We start from the raw sequence: 21,908 nt of genomic DNA on the forward strand, positions 1-21,908 counted from the left end.
TCTTCGTTGCGATGTGCAGGCTTCTCATTGCGGTGGCTTCTCTTGTTGTGGAGCATGGGCTCTGGGCACGCAGGCTTCAGTAGTTGTGGCACGCGGGCTCTAGAGCATAGGCTCAGTAGTTTGGTGCACGGGCTTAGTTGCTCTGCGGCATGTGGGATCTTCCTGGACCAGGGCTCAAACCCGTGTCCCCTGCATTGGCAGGCGGATTCTTAACCACTGAGCCACCAGGGAAGCCCAAGTAACTTGTTTAAAATCCCACAGTTAATTAATGGCAGAATTGGGATTTGAACCCAGGCCGAGGTAGCTCCAGAGTCTGTACCGTTAATAGATTTTGCTGTTACCAAATTCTCATCAATGAACAATCTGTCTTTCTAAGTTGGCACTGTATCAGGTGTTACATGTGTAAAAGCCTCAGTTGTCGGTTCTTGAGAAGTCAGGGCCATAGGGTTGCTGGGGTTTGAGAAATGAGGCTAAGGGCAGACACTAAGACCCCAGCCCAGGAACCTCCACACGAGGCTATATAGGGGGTTAGCTCTGCTCTGGTGTCCTTGCACTGACTGGTATTCGTTCATCATGAAGTCAAATAGTAAAGAATGGAAACCTTTTGGTCTGAATACTGCTTCCTGCTTGATTCTCAGCCCCAGGACCTGGCTGACCTCTGCTACTGAGAGGGAAGCATTTCCCTTTCCTTACCAGGCATATGAAGTGGGAGGTGTGGACGATTTTCTTTCCCCACTTAGTTCAGGCAAATGTTAGGGAAACACCAGTTCCTCTCTAGGGATGTCAATTCTAAGTACCACAGGCATTCAATAATATGACACAGTTCCTGCCCTCAAGAAACTGACAAGGTAGAAAATGATTCTTTTTGTTCCCATCCCTACAAGCACTCTGGCCCACTAGTATATTCAGCAAAAGGAAGAAGAACTAGCCTTAGCTCCAAAGCGGTAGGTCTGGTGGTAGGGGGTGGCTGAGTTCATAGAACAATGAACTCCTGCCTGCCTCCTGGGGTGATATCATTCCGTGTTCACTATGTGCCAGGCACTAAGCTAAACCCTTTAACTCAGCGTATACTTGTTTAATCCTCACAATGGTTATATGAAGTGAATGCTGCTATTAATTTTACAGATGAAGAAACTGAAGCACAGAAAAATTAAGTGACATGCCCGAGATTACCCAGCATGTGTTGGAAATGGCATCTGAAACCAGGTAGTCTGTAAATCGTGTTCTCTTAACTGTTTTTCACTAAACTGCTAACACCCTGGATTAGCTAAGGATAGCATCAGGAATGAAAGCTCAACGGTGAGAGAGGGCTTGATAGAAGGCAGAAAACCAAGATTACAAATGAAAGTGGAGTTAGGTACAGAGTCTTTGGACCTTTGAGCCCCAATCAGTGGTTTGTAAGGCCTCCCAGGGCAGTTTGTGTCTTAATCATTTCTGCACCTGGCACAAAGCTGAACCCATAATCAATCTCAAAAGACATTATTGAATTGAATGATGGCTGAGTAACATCTTTGTAGAAAGTATTGGCTCATTTGTCATTACCCACAAGGTTCCCAATGACAATGCTGCTTATCTAGCAGGTGTTGGCAAGTCACAGAGGACATGGTTGGTGGGGAGACAGTGTGTTGGAGGATCTGTCAATATTAGTCTTGGAGTCATATGTATTTGCAGAGGCTTCCACAACCCTCCACTAGTCTTGGTTACCAATCCTCATTAAAGGCCCAGTGATGTCAAGCTCTCCACCACAGTGCCCAGACAGGAATATGCTCCAAGTATCTCATTTACTCTCAAAAAGAGGCTGGCCTTTTACAGGTGGAATTGGATATTGCTTTCAGCCCATTGGCTTGACCTTGTTCCTGCCTTCCTGGTCCATTTCGTGGGGAGAGCACTGAGTAGACCCACTGAGTAGGCACCCTGAGCAAATGCCTTTTCCAAAGTTACCCTCCTACCCCAAACTTGATTTGCCTTGGTTGCTGAAGCAGTAAGCAGAAGTGACACCCCTTGAACACCCCACATCTTTGTTGATTCATAGCACCCTTTCCTAGCATCCCAACCACCTGAAATTGTTACCTTTTGCCTTGTAAATCCCATTTTGAAACTATTGCCAGAGTGAAGTGGAAAGTGGGGGCTGTCAGCTCCCCAGCCACAGGTTTTCTAATCTTACTGGAGGGAAGTACTTGGGAAAGGTACACAGAGGTAGAGTGGAACTGGGGGGAAACAGGCCCTGTACAAAAGCTGAGTAGCCAGATGTTCACTTTCACAGCTCTCCTGTAAGACTGGCAGGGCAGATATAGATTAAAATGAAGCACAAACTCCATTTAAAGTGCATTACAGCTCAGGAATCAGCTCCCCCTGGGCAGGAGAAGGGAGAAAAGGGCACAAGAGGCCACATCAGTCTCCTTCCTTATCTAGGACCACATGTCTCTCTCCTAGCTTTGTGAAGGGTGATTTACACCCTGGCTGGAATGACTGTCTTTCTGGGCTGATTACATCGGCAAATGCCCCCCAGAGGCCACAGCAGGATGGCCATATTCAGAAGCAGCAGCCAATAAATCTCAGAGGTCTATATTGCATTTCTCAGTACCCTCCCTCCTGGCCCTCTGCCAGGTGGGCTGTGGAAGTAGGAGAGGGCTTGGCTGCAAGGTTAGGGGAGGAAACCCTCCAATTCCTTTCATTACCGTCTTCTCTAAGTACTGTTTAGTTCTCATTCTTCCAAGTCATTCTGCCTCTGTCTTTATCCTGGGAGCAGGTGGGAATCAGCTCAATAAATTAGTCTAATAAATACCCTTATCTTTATATGTAGAAGTCCTGGGTTCTCCTAAGTATTTAATCTTCGTAGAGTAGCTTGGTCTCTTAACCATCATCTGAAAATGATGAGGCTCCTAAATGGTCTCTCTAGCCACCTTTCTCAGTGATCTTTTGTCCAGGGAGATCTCCACAATTTAGTCTGAGGGAAGTTTGATCCTTCCATCCTCCCTCATGACACTGAAGGGGCTGAATTTTGGAGGAGTCTAGTCTAGCAAAGGTCCTGGGATCTGGCCTCAGGTTTGTTCCCAGCAAAGCCATTTCACCTGTCTGGGATCCATCTTTGCAGAATCTTGGGGTTAATAACAACAACCGAATCTCACCCTTGAAGATATTTACGAGGCGAAATGAAATCACAGATGTGCAAATTCTAAAAGAAAAAATATACTTGAAACATAAGTGCCCTTGTGCGTTCGTTCAAGTTTTGTTATTTCATTTGGGTTGGTTGTTCCTTGGTGGTAGAGGGGGTTCCGGAAAGTGAGACAGGATGCTTTTTTTCTTAATAAATATCTGGACCCCAGAGATGGCGAGTTTCCATTGACAGTTTCCACACTGTCTTGGGTAGAAGTCCTCCTCTAAACGAAGTTGGCGGCCGACAGCATGTGGGCCGGCTGGGGTGGGGCACTCTTCAGAGCCAAAGACCGGCCGCTCCGGGGCGCGTGCCCTCGCTCGCCCTCACCCCAGCCCTGCCAGTCCAGGAGGAGAGTCGGCGTGGTGCGTCCGTCCACTTTGGAGTTGGAGGGCGGCGCCCGGGACTTGGCGCCGCGCGCGCGAGGCGGGGCGGGAGGCGGTGGTGGGAGGCGCCGGCGGAGGAACGCCGCTCGCAGAGCTCCAGCGCGAGGGGACAGGGCGCTCCGCGCCTGGTGCAGGCAGAGCGCCCTGGGACGCCGACAGTCGGCTAGCGCACCCCGCCAATGGCGTGCCCCCCGAGCCCACGACCAATGCTGCCTGCGATCTTGCTGCTGCTGCCGCTGCTGCTCCGAGCGGGTGAGTGTCGTCTGTGCGTCCGCGGAGTCCACTCCGGCTGGGGCGAGAGGGGCGGGGGCTGGGGTGGTGGTGAGTGGTGGTGGTGACCGTGTAGGTGGGGTCCCGGCACCAGTGCCCAGAGAGGTCTCAGGCCCCACACTGTTAGCTGGTGCGGGGCGTCCGTCTGTCCGAGCCTGGGGAACTGGAGGAGGAAGCCCAGGGTGTCAGGAAGGGGCTGGGTTCCACACCTGGTCCAGTGACTTAACTTGTAGATTGAGTGCCAGCCATGACCAGAGCACCCAAGCATCTCTTCGCTCCTCGTTCCCCCTCTTCCCCCGTTTGAAGTGCGTCTGTACAGTCACAGAACAGCCAGCAGCTAGGCCACTACCACCACAGCATCTCTAGGGGGCGGGGAGAGTCAGAAGCAGGACTGCCTTTTGCTCCACACGAGCTTCACCTCTTCCACCCCATGTAAGGACTGCGGAAGTGGATACTAGGTACAGGTGAAGCTGGAGAAGTTTTTGTTAGGGCTGACTTGTCATTGGGAACTCCCTGGCCGTACAGTGGTTAGCACTCTGCACTTTCATGGAAAAAACAAACAAACAAACACAACTGACGTCACAAATTAAGGTTGAAAACTGCTTCCCAGAACTTGCCAACATCATTATTTGGTTGTGTGGTTGAGAGTATTGCTCACCATCAACAAACCCCCTCTTCAGGATATACTTTATTATTATTTAAATTGGAGGGGAAAACTCACTAGTGGGCAAGATGGCCTTTCCGTGCAAGCTGCCCAACAACAGTGCCTTGCCCTGTTATAAATCCACAATAGGTGTTTTGTGGAATACATAGTTAAAGGCTGGGTTTTAGAACTATGCCATCCCCCCAAGGAGCATGCACGTGGCCTTTGGGAGTGGGATGGGTGCATGGAATCTCATTGTGGGGCTCCTGTCCAGAGCCTGACTGGAGGGAATCGTGAGTCAGAGACCACATATCTACACATGACCTCAGTCCACAAAGTAGGACTGCAGAAGTGCAATCTTGGCTGAGAGCCAGATATGGAAGGAAGGAAGGAAAGTACTGGTCTGTCCAGACTGACTTCATTAGTAAATCAGAGCAGCAAGACTTTACTGATCTGATTGGACTGCCCAGGAAATTTCACTAACCCTAACAGTACGGCTGTATGTCAGGATCAGGGGTAAACTTTAAATACCTTCTTCATGACCAATTTAGTGGAACAAGTTACCACCTGTTAATGATGAAACTTAACGTGACCCCCACCTTCTTTTGTTGAGCTGCAATGCCCTTAAATCTACTACTACTCAGACTTGGTGAACTGTCAGCTTAGAAATGAGAGAGGTTTACTTTTGAAAATTGTTACGACTCAATATTTAGTCCAGTTAAAGCAGTGAGACTTGGACCTGCTACGTTTCTTTCAGCAAGCACTTTCTGGGTACCTACCAGAAGTAACATCTTAAACATTCAGCATTTCTCAAACTGTTTAAATCCATGTCCCCTTTTGATAAAGATAAAAATCTCATGTCTTCCTTAAATAAATTTTGAAATTTCAGAATTTTTTAAATGATACAAATGAACTTACAGAACAGAAACAGACTCATAGACTTAGAGAACGAACTTATGGTTAGCAGGTGGGAAGGGTTGGAGGGAGGAATAGTTAGGGAGTTTGGGATTGACATGTGCACACTGCTATATTTAAAATGGATAGCCAACAAGGACCTACTGTACAGCACAGGGAACTCTGCTCAATATTATTTAACAGCCTAAATAGGAAAAGAATTTGAAAAAGAATAGATACATGTATATGTATAACTGAACCACTTTGCTGTACACCTGAAACTAACACATTGTTAATCAACTATACTCCAATATAAAATAAAAAGTTTAATAAAAAAACTAGTTGCATTAAAAAAAGTTTTTTTGTTCATCTTCCACATATGAAATTGTCAAATATGCTTTTTTTATGTGACTTTTTAAACATCTTTATTGGAGTATAATTGCTTTACAACGGTGTGTTAGTTTCTGCTTTATAACATAGTGAATCAGTTATACATATACGTATGTCCCCATATCTCTTCCCTCTTGCGTCTCCCTCCCTCCCACCCTCCCTATCCCACCCCTCTAGGTGGGCACAAAGCACCGAGCTGATCTCCCTGTGCTATGCAGCTGCTTCCCGCTAGCTGTTTTACGTTTGGTAGTGTATATATGTCCATGCCACTCTCTCACTTTGTCCCAGCTTACCCTTCCCCCTCCCCGTATCCTCAAGTCCATTCTCTAGTAGGTCTGTAAATACGCTTTTTTGAACCACACATTCCCTTTGGAAATTCTGATACACCCCCCAAATGGGCCCATCCTCTCTCTTCCCCATCCCGTGCATTGAGAAACTCTGGTTTAATCCAACCCCCTTTTTAAAAATCAAAATTAATACCAAAAATCCATTATGAACAAAATACCAAAATTTTAAATTAAAAGAGTAATAATGCCATGCTGAGGCATATTGGAACCTGAAGCAAAAGGAAAAATCAGTACTACTGATCCTGTCTTTTTTTACACATTGGATATGGCACCAATTCTCAAACTTTAGGTTACATCATTCTCTCCAGTAAACTTACTAAAATTCAGATTCCCAGGCTTTATCACCAGAGGTTCTGATTTGGTAGTTCGTGCTAGGGCTCAGAAATCTGCATTTTAATAAGTAATCTAATTGATTATTATGTGATTGGAAGAGAAGGTTGGACTACCTAAACTCAGAGGCCCCTCCTAATTTTGGGACTCTTTGATTATAAGTAGAGAGAAGGGGCCCAGAGAAGTTATCAGGGTGGCTCATAAAATGTCTCTGTTATGTGGTCATTTTTAAAATATTAGTAGGCACTTACAAAGAACAAGCCCTGTTCTAGGCACTGGCAACAGAGTAATAAGATAGACATGGAAGTCTGGCTGGGGAGATAATAAAAAATGAAGTAAAAAAATATCAAGTGGTTGGGCTTCCCTGGTGGTGCAGTGGTTGAGAGTCCGCCTGCCGATGCAGGGGACGCGAGTTCGTGCCCCGGTCCGGGAGGATCCTGCGTGCTGCGGAGCGGCTGGGCCCGTGAGCCATGGCCGCTGGGCCTGCGCGTAGGGAGCCTGTGCTCCACAACGGGCGAGGCCACAGCTGTGAGGGGCCCGCGTACCGCAAAAAAAAAATCAAGTAGTGATAAGTGCTATGCAGAGAATTGGAACAACAGTGTGTTAGAGTAGCTGGGGGGCTATTTTACATTGGTTGGTTGGGGATGGCCTTTGTGAGATGACACGCCATGTGAAGATCAGGTGGAAGAGCATTCAGAACAGAAAGAAGGCCAGTGCAGATGGAGGGAAGTGGGAGAGGAAGAGAGAGCAGGAGGTAAGATTAGAGAGGTGGGCAGGGACCAGGTCTTTACAAGGTTTTGTAAACCAAGGCACATAAACTAGATCTTAACCTAAGTTCAATGGAAGCTGTTGGAGGGATTTAAGCAGAGAAATGAGATCATCTGATTTACAGTTTTTTTTTTTTTTTTTTTTTTTTGCGGTACGCGGGCCTCTCACTGTTGTGGCCTCTCCCGTTGCGGAGCACAGGCTCCGGACGCGCAGGCTCAGTGGCCATGGCTCACTGGGCCCAGCCGCTCCGCGGCATGTGGGATTCCCGGACCGGGGCACAAACCCGTGTCCCCTGCATCGGCAGGCGGACTCTCAACCACTGCGCCACCAGGGAAGCCCTGATTTACAGTTTTTTAAGAGATGATCCCATATAATGCTAGTCAGTATTAGAATTATGTTATATTCACACAATGGATTGCTATACAGCAGTGAAAATAAGCTATTTACGACTATATTTATCAGTGTGGGTGAATTTCAGAAACGTAATATTGAGCAAAAGAAGCCAAAACACCAAAAGCACATGTTGTATGATTGAAAAACAGGGAAAACAAACTGCTAATGTTAGAAATCAGGATACTGTATTATATTTGCTTCGTTGGGAAGATGGTGACTGGCAGATGGCTTCTGGGGTGCTGGTAATGTTCTGGTTCTTTACCTGGGGATCTGGTTACACAGGTGTATATAATTTGAAATTAAACTATATATTTTTGATTTATGTATTTTTGTTATGTTATACTTTAATTAATTTATTACCAAACATGATATACAAATGGCTAACAAACACATGAAAATATGCTCAATATCATTAGTTATTAGAGAAATGCAAGTGAAAACCACAGTGAGATACTACCTCACACCCACAAGGATGACTATAAAAACAGAGCAAAAAACAGAAAACACGAGTTGGCAAGTATGTAGAGAAATTGGAACCACCCTCATGCATTGCTAACAGGAATGTAAAATGGGACAGCCACTGTGGAAAACAATTTGGTGGTTCATCAAAAAGTTAAACATAGGGCTTCCCTGGTGGCGCAGTGGTTGAGAGTCCGCCTGCCGATGCAGGGGACACGGGTTCGTGCCCCGGTCTGGGAAGATCCCACATGCCGCGGAGCGGCTGGGCCCATGAGCCATGGCCGCTGAGCCTGCGCGTCCGGAGCCTGTCCTCCGCAACGGGAGAGGCCACAACAGTGAGAGGCCCGCGTAACGCATAAAAAAAAAAAAAAAAAGTTAAACATAGAATTAACATATGACCCAGCAATTCCACTCCTGCGTATACACCCAAGAGAAATGAATACAGGTATTCAAGCAAATACTTGTACATGATTCTTCACTTAGCACTGTTCACAATAACCAAAAGGTGGAAACAACCCAAATGTACATCAACTAACATTTAGGTAAACAAAATATGGTATATCCATACAATGAAATATTATTCATAAGAAAGAATGAAATATTGATATATGCCACAATGTGGATGAACCTTGAAAACAGCATGTTAGGTGAAAGAAGCTAGATACAAAAGAGTATATATTTTATGGCTCTGTTTACATGAAATACTAGAATAGGTAAATGTGTAGAGACAGAAAGCAGACTAGTGGTTGCTAGAGACTAGGGGAAAGGGAGGATGGAGAGTGACTGTTTAATGGGTATGGGCTTCCTATTAGGGTGATGAAAATGAATTGGAATTAGAAGTGATGGTCGTATAGCATGGTGAATGTACTAAATGCCACTTAACTGTACCCTTTAAGATAATTAATTTTATGTTGCATGAATTTTTTTCTTTCTCTTTTTCTTCTTAAAATGAAGTTTGTACAAAAAGAAACGAAATTGAGTTATTTGTTGTGAGGTGGATGGACCTAGAGTCTGTCATACAGAGTGAAGTAAGTCAGAAAGAGAAAAACAAATACCGTATGCTAACACATATATATGGAATCTAAGGAAAAAAAAAAGAAAGGTCATGAAGAACCTAGGGGTAAGACGGGAATAAAGACACAGATCTACTAGAGAATGGACTTGAGGATATGGGGAGGGGGAAGGGTAAGCTGTGACAAAGTGAAAGAGTGGCATGGACATATATACACTACCAAACGTAAAACAGATAGCTAGTGGGAAGCAGCTGCATGGCACAGGGAGATCAGCTCAGTGCTTTGTGACCACCTAGAGGGGTGGGATAGGGAGGGTGGGAGGGAGGGAGATGCAAGAGGGAAGAGATATGGGAACATATGTATATGTATAACTGATTCACTTTGTTATAAAGCAAAAACTAACACACCATTGTAAAGCAATTATACTCCAATAAAGATGTTTAAAAAAATAATAAAAAAAATAAAGTTTGTACCTTTTGACTACCTTCATCCAGTTCTCCCTCCCCACCCTCTGCCTCTGGTAACTGCAAATCTGATTTCTTTTCCTATGAGTTTGTTTTTGAAGTATAATTGACTTACAGTACTATGTTCCTGGTGTACAACATAGTGATTTGCTATTTCTATACATTTCAGAATGATCACCAGGCATGAATTTTACCCCAATAAAAATGTTTTCCAACCTAAATAAATTCTTAAAAAAGATGAATGCAACAACAAAAAGAAAGGTAATTATGTGAAGTGAAGGATGTGTTAATTTTAACACGTCTTATTGTTAACACGTCTAATCTTACTATGGTAACATTTTACAATATATACATAAATCATCATGTTGTATACCTAAAGCTTAAACAATGTTGTATGTCAATTATATCTCCATAAAGCTGGAAAACAAAAAAAGATGGCTGAATGGTATGGTAGAATGAATTTGGAAGGTGGAATCATTGAGACCAATAAGGACTCTCAACTAGTTCAGACAAGAGTTGATGGTGGCTTGAGCTAAGGAGGTGGTGATAGCTGTGGAGAGAAGTGGACAGATTCCAGATATGTAGTGGAGTTGACAGGACTTAATGGATTGAACATAGAATGTGAAGGAAAGAGAAGAATTCAGAATTCAGAATGACTCCTAGATGTTCTGCCTTGATGTTCTGGGGGATGATGGTGTGCTATTACCACTTGATAAGTCCTAGGGTGCAGGGCCTTTCTCCAGAGCTGAACTATAACCAACCTTGATATTCCTGAGTGAGTGACAGAATCTGTAAAAGCCCCCCACCCCAACCCCAACCAGTTCCCACTGTAAGGTATTTTTAAGTGATTTTTATTTTTTTGCCGCACTGCGCAGCTTGTAGTATTTTCATTCCCTGACCACGGATCGAACCTGGGCCCTGGCAGTGAAAGTGCCGAGTCCTAACCACTGGACCGCCAGGGAGTTCCCCTTAAGTGACATTTTTTTTTTTTTTTTTTTTGCGGTATGCGGGCCTCTCACTGTTGTGGCCTCTCCCGTGGCGGAGCACACGCTCCGGACGCGCAGGCTCAGCGGCCATGGCTCACGGGCCCAGCCGCTCCACACCATGCGGGATCTTCCCGGACCGGGGCACGAACCCGTGTCCCCTGAATCGGCAGGCGGACTCTCAACCACTGTGCCACCAGGGAAGCCCCCCTTAAGTGACTTTTAATGGAAGACTCAGAGTTGTTGCTAACTGTCATTTAGCACTCCCATGCACATTCTCAGCTCTCTGGTTATGATGCTATCCCTGTCCGTGGCATAGCTCTGCTCAGGGCCCTGTTCCCAGTGCCTGGCTGGGCCATCAGGCTCAGCTTCAAATAATGTCCCCCACCTCCCAGGAGGCTGAGCAGCTTATCTTCATCAAACCCCCCTCTCTTCTTGAGCCTGATCTCTTCTGTCCATATTGTGACAGCTGCAGACCCTCTACTCCTACTGGACTTCTTTCTCCCCGCTAAAGGCCTTTGTGCCGCCCCAAGACTTTCCTGCTAAAGATTTCATCCAGAATCCCCCACAACGTACCTTATGACTAGGTTCTCCCAGACAGCTACTCTGACCTTATATGAGCCTCACTTGGTCTCTCTCCCTCCATAGGGGACCACCTCCCCACAGAAGGCCGGCTCATGAACAGCTGTATCCAGGCCAGGAGGAAGTGCCAGGCCAATCCCACTTGCAATGCTACCTACCACTACTTGAATTCCTGTGCCTCTAGTATAAGCACCTCATCACCTGCAGAGGAGGCTTCAGTCCCTGAGGACTGCATGGAGGCAGCACAGCAACTCAGGAATAGTTCTCTGATGAGCTGCACATGCCATCGGCGCATGAAGAACCAAGCTACCTGCCTGGACATCTACTGGACCGTTCACCCTGCCCGTAGCCTTGGTGAGGCCCCCATCCTAGAGCGGGCTAAGCTAGGGAAGATGGCTCTTGGGAGTTGTTTTTTAATCCTGCTGGATATGGGCCGCATGGTAGATTCTGACAGGGATGATAATGAAGCTCTGCATTTGACGTCACTAAGAAATGGAAGGAGGAATTGGCAGTATGCTTTTGGGCCCCACAGTACTGCCCTCCCTTCTCGCTACTTCCCCGTTTTTTTTAAATCTGGAAACATGTAGCTGCCTCTTGGAAGGTCTCTGAACCGGGCTAAGGCCCAACATAGGGAGCTCCTGGAACAGACAGATATAGAGAGGAAATGGAGGGAAATAGTCTTAACTCATAAACAGGCTGCAAATACAACATAATCCATAGGTCCAGAGAGACTGGGAGGCAGTGTCCTGGTCCAGCCTTTAACAGAGAGGATATTCATTAACCAGACAAGAGATGATAAAAGACGGAAGGCACTGGAAGAGCCAAAGAGAGGAGCTTACTCTGACTCTGGAGATCCCCTTCCGTATCAGTCAGCTTTTACTAGACTGTGCTGCAGTAACACAACAGGGTCTTGTAAAACAAAGGTTAAGTTGTTGCACATGTTCTGTCTTGGCTGTGTCATGTGTCCTCTTCATTCTGGGATCCAGTACAGCCTCTACCTGAGATGTTCCCTTCTCATGGCAGAGGGAAATGAACAATGGCAGAACCATTTGATGCCTTTAAAAGCTTCTGCTCAGATGTTACATAAAATACTTCTGCTCACATTCCATTGACAAAGCAAATCACGTGGTCATACCTGACATCAGTGGGAAGGGGAAGTATACTCCTCCCACAGGGGACACTGAAAATCACATGGCAATAACTGAGGATGTATAGTCTTACAGGGAGGACAAAAATAATTGTAAACAATAATGCAATCTACCATAGTCCACCAGTTGGTCAAAACATTCATTTCCCTCCCTTTCACAAGCAAAATATACCTACTCACTTTCTAAGGAAGGTGCCTAAGAATTCTATCTAAGCAGGACATCAGGCTCCAAGTCTAGGATTTTGTGATAATTTCTATATCAGGTCTGGATGTGGTTTCTCTTAACCTAGAAACCTATGCACTAAAAAGTCATCTGCTGGGCTTCCCTGGTGGCGCAGTGGTTAAGAATCCACCTGCCAATGCAGGGGACAGGGGTTTGAGCCCTGGTCTGGGAAGATCCCACATGCCACAGAGCAACTAAGCCCATGCGCCACAACTACTGAACCTGCACTCTAGAGCCCGCGTGCCACACTACTGGAGCCCGTGCACCTAGAGCCCATGCTCTGCAACAAGAGAAGCCACGACAATGAGAAGCCCGTGCACTGCAATGATGAGTAGCCCCGCCTCGCTGCAACTAGAGAAAGCCCGCACACAGCAATGAAGACCCAACACAGCCAAAAATACAGATAAATAAATAAATTTTTAAAAAAAATCATCTTCTTCCCATCTATACTCAATATATAGTAATGGAATGCGGACAGGAGAAGCACAACAAACTCTCAGGTAGAAAGAGGAGTAATGGGAAGCACACAGCAGACATTGATTCATAGCAGTTCTGAAGTCCTGCCACACAATTGTTGCAAAGGCTGTTTTCCCTGGGAGTAGGAATTGCTCTTTAATAAGGCCCTGCTTTTGCTTATTGGGGAGCAAAAGCCCAGGAGTTTCCCAGCCCCCTGGGAGGTCCTTCATTTCCCTTTATTTTCTTGGGCTACATCTGGAAAGGGCATTGGAGACTATGACCTCCTTAGGGATTGAGTAGCATTCTCCACTTGCTTCCTACCTGAGGAACGTTGGAGCATCTTAAGTCTCAAATAGTTAGTCTCTTTTAATCCAGGCTGGTGGCTCTTAGCAGTACAACTCTCTCAAAACATAATTGCGTTTTATGTCTGATTTCTGTCACCTCATGTGCCAGTAGCCTTTCCTATAATCCTTTTCAAGACATACATCTCTTTTGAGACCTAATTAGAGGTACCTTGCCCTTATCAAGCTTCTGTGGGAGAGCCACTATCTTAGTCTTTTTTCCCTGAGAACATTTGTCCAACAGGCAGGATTTATCGGATACTGTCTTAATCAGTGAGAGATCTCCACAAAGGGCATGATAGCCACAAACTTGAATTGGTCTCTGGCCCAAGGCTGAGTTGTAATTGACCTTATTACTCAATGCATTTTTCAATTTTACCTTTTACTATTTGAATATGAGGAGTAGCATTTCTTAATTTTGCAGGTCCTAGAATTTCTGTATTCATTCTTTTCTGTTTCCTCTCTGTGTGTAAACTGGTCAGTTCTCTGAGCTTATATCTTTCTCGTAGTACCATGCCAAGTGTGGCTATCAGCAATCAAGACATATTAGTAATCTTCAGCTTCTCAGCTTCTTCCCCTTAAAGCACAAGCTCACTCAGTACATCATCTTCCTTCCAAGTTATTGCAGGCAACAATTTTACCAAATGCTTTGCCACTGCATAATGAGGGCTGCCATCTTCCCAGCCCCCAGTAACAGCTTATTCACCACCCATTACCTAGTCCCAAAGCCAATACCATTTATTTTAGATCCTTTTTTGTTACTTCAGCACTCCATTTCTAGATACCAATTACATTTTTTAACATCTTTATTGGAGTATAATTGCTTTACAATGTTATGTTAGTTTCTGCTGTATAACAAAGTGAATCATCTATATGTACACATATCCCCATATCCCCTCCCTCTTGCATCTCCCTCCCACCCTCCCTGTCCCAACCCTCTAGGTGGTCACAAAGCACCGAGCTGACCTCCCTGTGCTATGCAGCTGCTTCCCACTAGCTATCTGTTTTACATTTGGTAATGTATATATGTCAATGCTACTCTCTCACTGCATCACAGATTACCCTTCCTCCTCCCCGTGTCCTCAAGTCCACTCTCTATGTCTGCGTCTTTATTCCTGTTCTGCGCCTAGGTGCATCAGAACCATTTTATTTTTTTAGATTCCATTATATGACCAATTACATTTTTAATAAGAATTTGCTAAATTATGCAACCAACCCCAAATCTCTGGCTTTCACCAATAAAAATATATCTTTTGTTCATGTTACACATCTGCTGTGGGCTTCCATGAGTTGGCTTTGGAGGACAATTTTGTTATTTATTTATTTATCTATTTTTGGCTGCATTGGGTCTTCGTTGCAGTGCGCGGGCTTCTCATTGCGCTGGCTTCTCATTGCGGAGCACGGGCTCTAGGCATGCGGGCTTCAGTGGTTGTGGCTCGCGGGCTCTAGAGCGCAGGCTCAGTAGTTGTGGCGCATGGGCTTAGTTGCTCCACGGCACGTGGGACCTTCCCGGACCAGGGATCGAACCCGTGTCCCCTGCATTGGCAGGAGGATTCTTAACCACTGCGCCACCAGGGAAGTCCCATGAGTTGGCTTTGTCTTTGCTCCACTTGCCTTCTTCATTTGAGGATCCAGGATGGTAGATGGAAAAGAGCCAAGCAGGACCACATAATAGTTCTTGAAACTTAGAGGTGATTATGCCTCTTTAGCTCACAATCCACAAGCCAAAGCAAGTCACATGGCCAAGCCTTACAGTAGTGTGGGAAAGTACAGTCCTCTCATAGGTGGCCTAAAAGTCACAAGGCAACAGGTGAAGTTGTATAATCCTCCGACAGCAAGCAATTGGAAACAAACTCTCTTTGTTCCCTGATTTCCACTCCTCATCCTAATCACTTCTCTTTTAGAACTTCCACTGAGACTTCTCCCTGAATCCTCTTGTCTCCACCTCTTTTCCCTTGGGAGCTCCCAGGTCTTCGCAAGCATCCAAACCATCCTTTCCTGTTTGCTTGATATCATCTATATCCCTTCCCGCCTAAAGACGTATTCACAAAGGCCTATTGGGTGACATCCCTGCAAGCTCACCTCTGTCTTCAGCATTTACTGAGCACCTACCATGTGTATGAGCTATGCAGTGATCTTGTTTTTTTAACTGAAGTACAGTTGGTTAACAATGTTGTGTATGCAGTGATTTTATAAGACCTAGTGATTTTATAAGGTCTTAAGGAGCCCACAGCCCCATGGGGTGTTTGAAAGAGATGTGTTTCCTTTCAGATCATTTCTCTCCCTTCTCTGCTTTTCTCAGTCAGGTTCAGTTCCAGATCTAGTCTCATTTGCATCACCTCAGCATGCAGTGCATCTCCATAGCCAAGTGGTCAGGCCTGGAACAGAGTCCACTACTGGCCCTTCTCCAATAGCAAGAGAAAACAAGACAGAGTCCCCTTGCCTGCTTATGTGCCCACAGGTGATACTTTGTAGTAGTTAGGAGCAGAGACTCTGAAATCAGGTAATCCAGGTTTCAAATCCCGGCTCCATTTACTAGCTTATGTGAACTTGAGCAAGTGAATTAACCTCTCTTATCCTCAGTTTCCTTTTACCTACCCAAAGACTTCTATGAAGACTAAGTGAAATTGTATGTATATATATATATATTTTTTCCACTTGCACCGTAGTGCCCAGTAAACAATGTGCTCAACAAACAGTAGCTTTATTATTCTTATCATTAAACCCAGTTTATTTGTCAAGCCTAGCCTGTACCTTTATGGCCCTGTTCTTTTTCTCTCCTCTGCCCAGCATGCAGCTATTTAGGTAGAGACTGTGCCTCTTCTTTTTCTCCAGCAGCCTCAACCCCTCCTGCTCCCACCCCCAGCCCCATCCTCAGGATTCTGGTGCTCCCCACCTTGTCTCTAGGTGACTATGAGTTGGATGTCTCTCCCTATGAAGACACAGTGACCAGAAAACCCTGGAAAATGAATTTCAGCAAACTGAACATGCTCAAACCAGGTGTGGAAGGCAAGCTGGGGCTGGGGTATGGGAGGGCCTGGACCCTGAGGGAAGGGTGGCTGGTGGGGAACACAAGCTGGGAGAATGAAGGGAGAGAGTTGTGGCCTGCCAGGTAACTAAAGAAGCACTCTCAGGGTGAGAGTCTGAGCTATGCCGTGTGATCTAGTCTCACGAGTCAACACAGAGCAATCGTTATTAGGGAGATACTCCAAGAGAGCCCATTAGAGCTCCCCGGTTCCAAAAGGTGGATCTCTACAAAGGCTTTGGTGGGAGTGGCAGCAGTTCCAGAAAAAAAAGTGCTGAAATGGAGTATTTACCCTAATTCGAGGCAGCCAGGAAAGTAGCTTTTTGTCCCTGAAGACTAGGAAATTGCTTGTTTTCAACCATTCTAATGGGATGGGCGAGGTGTTGGGCAGGGAAAATGGTGAGAGAGAGAGTGACTCCTCAGGGGTGACTCAGGGTGGGGAGCCATCTGTCTGGCAAGGACTAATATGATGCATGTTTTTCAGGAAAGTGAGGCTGTTGTATTAATTGGAAAGGAACACATACATGCACTCTCTTTTTGAGAAATATGTGAGCTTTGTTGTACAGTCAGTACTGTGTATTAGAATTTTGAGAGAAAAGCATAGAGATTTATGTATTACAAACTCTAGGTTGCAGGGAATCTGGGAATAACCTATTCCAGTTATTCCATTGTTCTGACTGCTGGAATATTCTGTTAATAGAACTATCACCATAATTTCCCAAGACTCAGAGTATGGGGGGTTTTATGCATGCATCAATCAATGAAAGATGGGCAGAATAGACAGATGCAGAACCAAAATCCTAAATAGAATTTGGTTGCATCTGCTGTGGACAATCCAGAAAGTACTTTTCTGCACCAGGAGGATTGCAGGATCCTAGTTCCCCTACCAGGGATGCAACCCCTCAGAAGTGAAAGTGGGGAGCCCTAACCACTGGACTGCCAGGGAATTCCCCAGAAAGTACTTTAGAATGTTGTAGGGCCTCTTGGTTACAGTTTCCACCATGGGATCTCACTCATTGCATAGGATTGAGGAAAGGGTTTGGTTAGATGTATGTGGCTTTTTTTTTTTTTTTTTTTTTTTTTTAAACCTAGGCAAGCTGAGGAGCAGGATGGGAGAGGCTCACGAATACCTAATACTGTTTGTGGGTAGAGGGAAAGGCCTTATTCGGTGCAGTCCTCCCTGACAGGAGTGCCTTCCCACTACCGTCCTTGTGAAATCAGAGGGTTGCCGGGATTCCTGGGGAGGCTGGGCTGCACGTCTGCCGAGAGGACTGCTGACTTGGTGCCCTTCTCCCCCCAGACTCGGACCTCTGCCTCAAGTTCGCCATGCTGTGCACTCTTAATGACAAGTGTGACCGGCTGCGCAAGGCATACGGGGAGGCGTGCTCCGGGTCCCGCTGCCAGCGCCACACTTGCCAAAGGCAGCTGCGCTCCTTCTTCGAGAAGGCGTCGGAGCCCCACGCTCAGGGCCTGCTGCTGTGCCCGTGCGCGCCCACCGACCAGGGTTGCGGGCAGCGCCGGCGCAACACCATCGCCCCCAGCTGCTCACTGCCATCGGAGGCCCCCAACTGCCTGGAGCTGTGGCACATATGCCTGTCCGACCCGCTGTGCAGGTGCCGGGTGCTGGGTGCGGGCAGACGGGGTGGACACCACTCCTTCGGCGCCTCCTTCCTGGGCAGGGCTGGGTCTGAACCACCCTCCCCCCCACCCCCCCCATCCCTCCGCAAGGCACGGTGAACCGACTTTACCATGTAGCTACCCTGGATACTTTCTGAAACTCTTTTATGAAAAAATAAAATATAATAAAATAAAATTATATAGAGAGAGTGTAAAAACTTTAGGAAATATAAAACTGTGTTAAAATATCACTCAAAACCTGTCACCTGGAGGTAATCTACCATAATTTGGGGAGCATTTCCTTCCAGTCTTTTTTCTCTCCAGGTAAACAAAATCAGACACCAACCTTGTTTTGCAACCTGGTTCTACCACTTACTTCTCTGTATAACCTTGTTATACAAGTTACTTTACCTCTCTGAGTCCCACTTCCTCTTCTGTAAGATATTACATGGAGCTCTCAAAAATCATAATACTAACACTTACTGAGTACTTACTTACTATGGGCTAAGTACTATTTTAAGTACTTAACATCTATTAATTCATCTAAGCTTCACAAGAACCCTATAAGATAGTTGCTATTATTACTATTTTTTTTTTATCATCCTCAGTTTACAAATGAAGAAACCACAGCAGAGAAAGTTTAAATAACTTGCTCAAATTCACCTAGGTAGTAAGTCAGGTTTGTTAATGAGGTTTGGATTTCCTTCATAGGTAGTCTGGCCTAGAGCCTGTGCTCCTAGAGGCTCTGTTATGCTGCCTGTTATTATGCTGGGAGCTATGGGTTGGCCAAAATGTTCGTTTGGGTTTTTAATGGAAAAACCCGAACGAACTTTTTGGCCAACCCAATATTACTATTACTGTTACATAGCAAGTGCTGGGCTAGATGACTAAGATACTGTCCCTTCCTTCAAGGAGTTTGCAACTGCGTGGGGATGACAGATAAGTAAACCACCAATCTAACACAAAGCAAAATGTAAGGAAAAGTGCACAAATATACACACAAAAATATACTCATCATTCCATCCCCTGAAGATAACCAGCTTTACTTATTGTAGGATGAGTGTTAAAAATAATATCTAACATTTACTGAACACTCACTGTATACCAGGCACTGTGTTAAATGATATACGTGTATTCTCTTACTTCATCCTCACAAAAATCCTCAAGGTAGTGTTATTTTCATCTCTACTTACTGTCAAGGAAATTGAAACTAAAGAAACTGCCTGAGATCTCATAATTAGGGATTGTGGAGCCCAAATTCAGAGTGATTTGCTGTGGAGGCTGGGGTGATGGTGCATTTAATTGTGACAGGAGCAGGCTTCACTGAGGAGGACGCCATGGGCCAGGCTCTGAAAAAGGCAGAGGCGGATTTGGCATGAAGATGGGCATCTTAACTAAAGGGGCAGCAAGGTGACACTGTGGCAAGGTGAAGGCTGCAGGCCAGACCATCAACAGGGACTCTTAAAATTTCCCTTCTTCCAGATCGCGCCTGGTGGATTTTCAGACCCACTGCCATCCCATGGACATCCTAGGGACCTGTGCAACAGAGCAGTCCAAATGTCTGCGAGCATACATGGGGCTGATTGGTGAGGCTGGGGGGCATGTTTAGGAAGCCTACAGGTTGGCCAGCCTGGGGGGCGGTGAAAATGCTCTGGAGACTGAACCCCCATGGAGTGGTCCTGAGACAGGGGGGAGAGGATGGGAGCTGAAGGTAGGGTTGGCTTAGGCACTGACAATCCTCTTTTCACCCCATAGGGACTGCCATGACTCCCAACTTTGTCAGCAACGTCAATGCCAGTGTTGCCTTAAGCTGCACCTGCCGAGGCAGTGGCAATCTGCAGGAGGAGTGTGAGCGGCTGGAAGAGTCCTTCTCCCGAAACCCCTGCCTCAGTGAGTGCTCTCCACCTGCTCCCAGCCCCCGTGGCTGGCTCAGCTTGACCCAGGGAGAGGGAAAGGGTCTGCTCTGTGGTCCACTGGTTCCATCCATCTCCTGCAGACGGCGCAGCCCCCTCCTCAGCATAGGCTTATATCTCCCCAACCTGAGCCTTTCTGCCTTCTCCCATTCTATTAGTGACCCACCCCCATCCCCGGCCATGCTGCCTCTTCACTTGCCTGGGCCCTAGGGACACTCTTCAGCTCAAGGAATAGCAAGCAGAATGAGATAATATCCCATTCCCAGCTGCCACCCACCCACCCTTGCATATCCCAGGGTCCCTGAGACATTCCCTTTCCTTCTTTGGGAGCCTGAGAGATCTCCAACATCTGCCTGCTTTCAGTCTTCCTTCTCTCCTCTCCTCAGTGGAGGCCATTGCAGCTAAGATGCGTTTTCACAGCCAACTCTTCTCCCAGGACTGGACAGCCTCTACCTTTTCCATGATGGAACGCCAGGTAGGGCCTCCTCTGTTACACCCCTCCTACCTTTACTGGACCAGCTGGGGGAAACCCAGACAAAGCAGGCAAGAGATTGGATGGGGGCAGTGAACTCCTTGTGGTCATGAATACTTTAGACCTCTAGCAGACACCTCAGGGGAGGAGGACAGGCCTTGACTGAGGCTAAGGTGGTGAAAAGGGTGGAGCTGACTCCATTTTATTTTTTCCACAGAACAAAAACCCTGCTCTGAGGCCACAGCCCTGGGTGCCCTCTCTTTTCTCCTGTACACTTACCTTGATTCTGCTCCTGAGCCTCTGGTAGCTGGACTTCCCTGGGGGCCCTCTTCTCCTTTACCACACCCAGCTGACCTGCAGCCTGCAAGGGTTGAGGAAAGGACAGCATCAGGAAGGAGGTTTGGTATACAACATGGCAACCCTGACGTTACCCCACACCTCCAGTTGACTCCAGAGTAGGCCACAGTAGAAGATGACTAGCCTAGTTCTCATTCCCTTCACTTCTTTTTTTGTTTTGTGTTGTTGTTGTTGTTGTTGTTGTTTTTGGCCGTGTCGCTTGGCTTTTGGGATCGTAGGTCCCCGACCAGGGATTTAACTGGTCCCTGGCAGTGAAAGCTCAGAGTCCTAACCACTGGACTGCCAGGGTCATTCCCTTCACTTCTGACTCAGGCTGCCCCTCCTTAGGACTTTAGCCGTATCTTCTGGTGATGTCCAGCTCTACCAGGCTCTCTTCTTACCCCTTTCTTCTGCCCACCAGCATCACCCAGGCTCTAACAAATCACACTCTCTTGCATTCTCCAGATAGGCAGGGCTGGGTGTTCTGAAGCAACCTAGAAAGACATTCCTCATGGTGAGGAAAGCTGGAGCAAGACTCTTGGCCCCTTGTCTCCTCCTCTGAATGGGGGATGGGAACCTACTGCCTTCCCAGGGATCCTATAGAACATTTGAGCGTCACGAGCTGGAGCATATGGGCCTTTTGCTTTCTTCCTGCTAGTGTCCCAAAGTCCCCTTAGCCTCTTGGATCATGATTAAACATTTTAACTTAAAACTTTTCTCTTTTCCCATTGTCTCATACCGTGAATTTATATAGAACTAGGGGTGTTACAGACACAAGAGCACAGGCCAGGTGATCTAGGAGACACAGCAACCCTGCCACCAGATGCTATGTGACCCCCCAGGCAAGTCTCTCAGCCTCTCTGTGTACTTGACATGGAGTTGGAAGAAAAAGAACTTACGTGAGGCTGTGGACCGGGTACCTGTTCCAGCTCCAGCCATTTTGGGCATGCTGCCTGGGATCTGCCACAGCAGCTGAAGGGGGAGGGTCCATAGTCAACCACAGCGTTCGAGCACCTGCTTGTGTTATCGGTCTGCTCCATACCATAATGGGGGCCGGAGGAAAGGAGAGACTGGTTCTTGAACTCATGTGCAATCCAGTTGGGATAAGGAAACAGCTACCCATGCAAAGTAGTTGGGAAAATATATTTATAGAGCTGTGGAAATTTGTCTGCTAATTCATTCACTCACTCTTTCCAAAAGCATCTGATGAGTGCTGCCTCTCCAAGACACTGTGCTGGGTGTGGGAGATTCCAAGGTAATCCTATTTGCAGATCCTATTTTCAAGCCTTTTACACATCAGAG

General features: G+C 46.4%; 1 protein-coding gene across 2 annotated transcripts; it reads left to right on the forward strand.

Moving 5' to 3' along the window:
- The first annotated feature begins 3,580 nt into the window (after positions 1–3,580).
- GFRA3 (GDNF family receptor alpha 3) lies at positions 3,581–21,576 on the forward strand. Of its 2 annotated transcripts, XM_032627387.1 has the most exons (8): positions 3,581–3,792; positions 11,143–11,430; positions 16,151–16,243; positions 17,569–17,881; positions 19,368–19,471; positions 19,641–19,775; positions 20,185–20,273; positions 20,488–21,318. In XM_032627387.1, exons 1-8 carry the CDS (start codon positions 3,720–3,722, stop codon positions 20,575–20,577), a joined length of 1,185 nt encoding a protein of 394 aa, XP_032483278.1. In that variant the 5' UTR covers positions 3,581–3,719; the 3' UTR covers positions 20,578–21,318. The 2 variants fall into 2 exon arrangements, with proteins under 2 accessions (XP_032483278.1, XP_032483279.1); XM_032627388.1 differs by lacking the exon at positions 11,143–11,430 and having other exon boundaries at positions 20,488–21,576.
- Positions 21,577–21,908: the final 332 nt, after the last annotated feature.

The sequence above is a fragment of the Phocoena sinus genome, chromosome 3, assembly GCF_008692025.1.
Source record: "Phocoena sinus isolate mPhoSin1 chromosome 3, mPhoSin1.pri, whole genome shotgun sequence".
Classification (NCBI taxonomy): Eukaryota; Metazoa; Chordata; class Mammalia; order Artiodactyla; family Phocoenidae; genus Phocoena; species Phocoena sinus.

Bases quoted from the DNA above. Each gene is read 5' to 3' on its own strand.
- GFRA3 (XM_032627387.1), top strand. From the start codon at position 3,720: ATGGCGTGCCCCCCGAGCCCACGACCAATGCTGCCTGCGATCTTGCTG. The intron at 16,244-17,568 runs GTGTGGAAGGCA...TTCTCCCCCCAG, and splicing joins ACTGAACATGCTCAAACCAG to ACTCGGACCTCTGCCTCAAG. The intron at 20,274-20,487 runs GTAGGGCCTCCT...TTTTTTCCACAG, and splicing joins TTTCCATGATGGAACGCCAG to AACAAAAACCCTGCTCTGAG.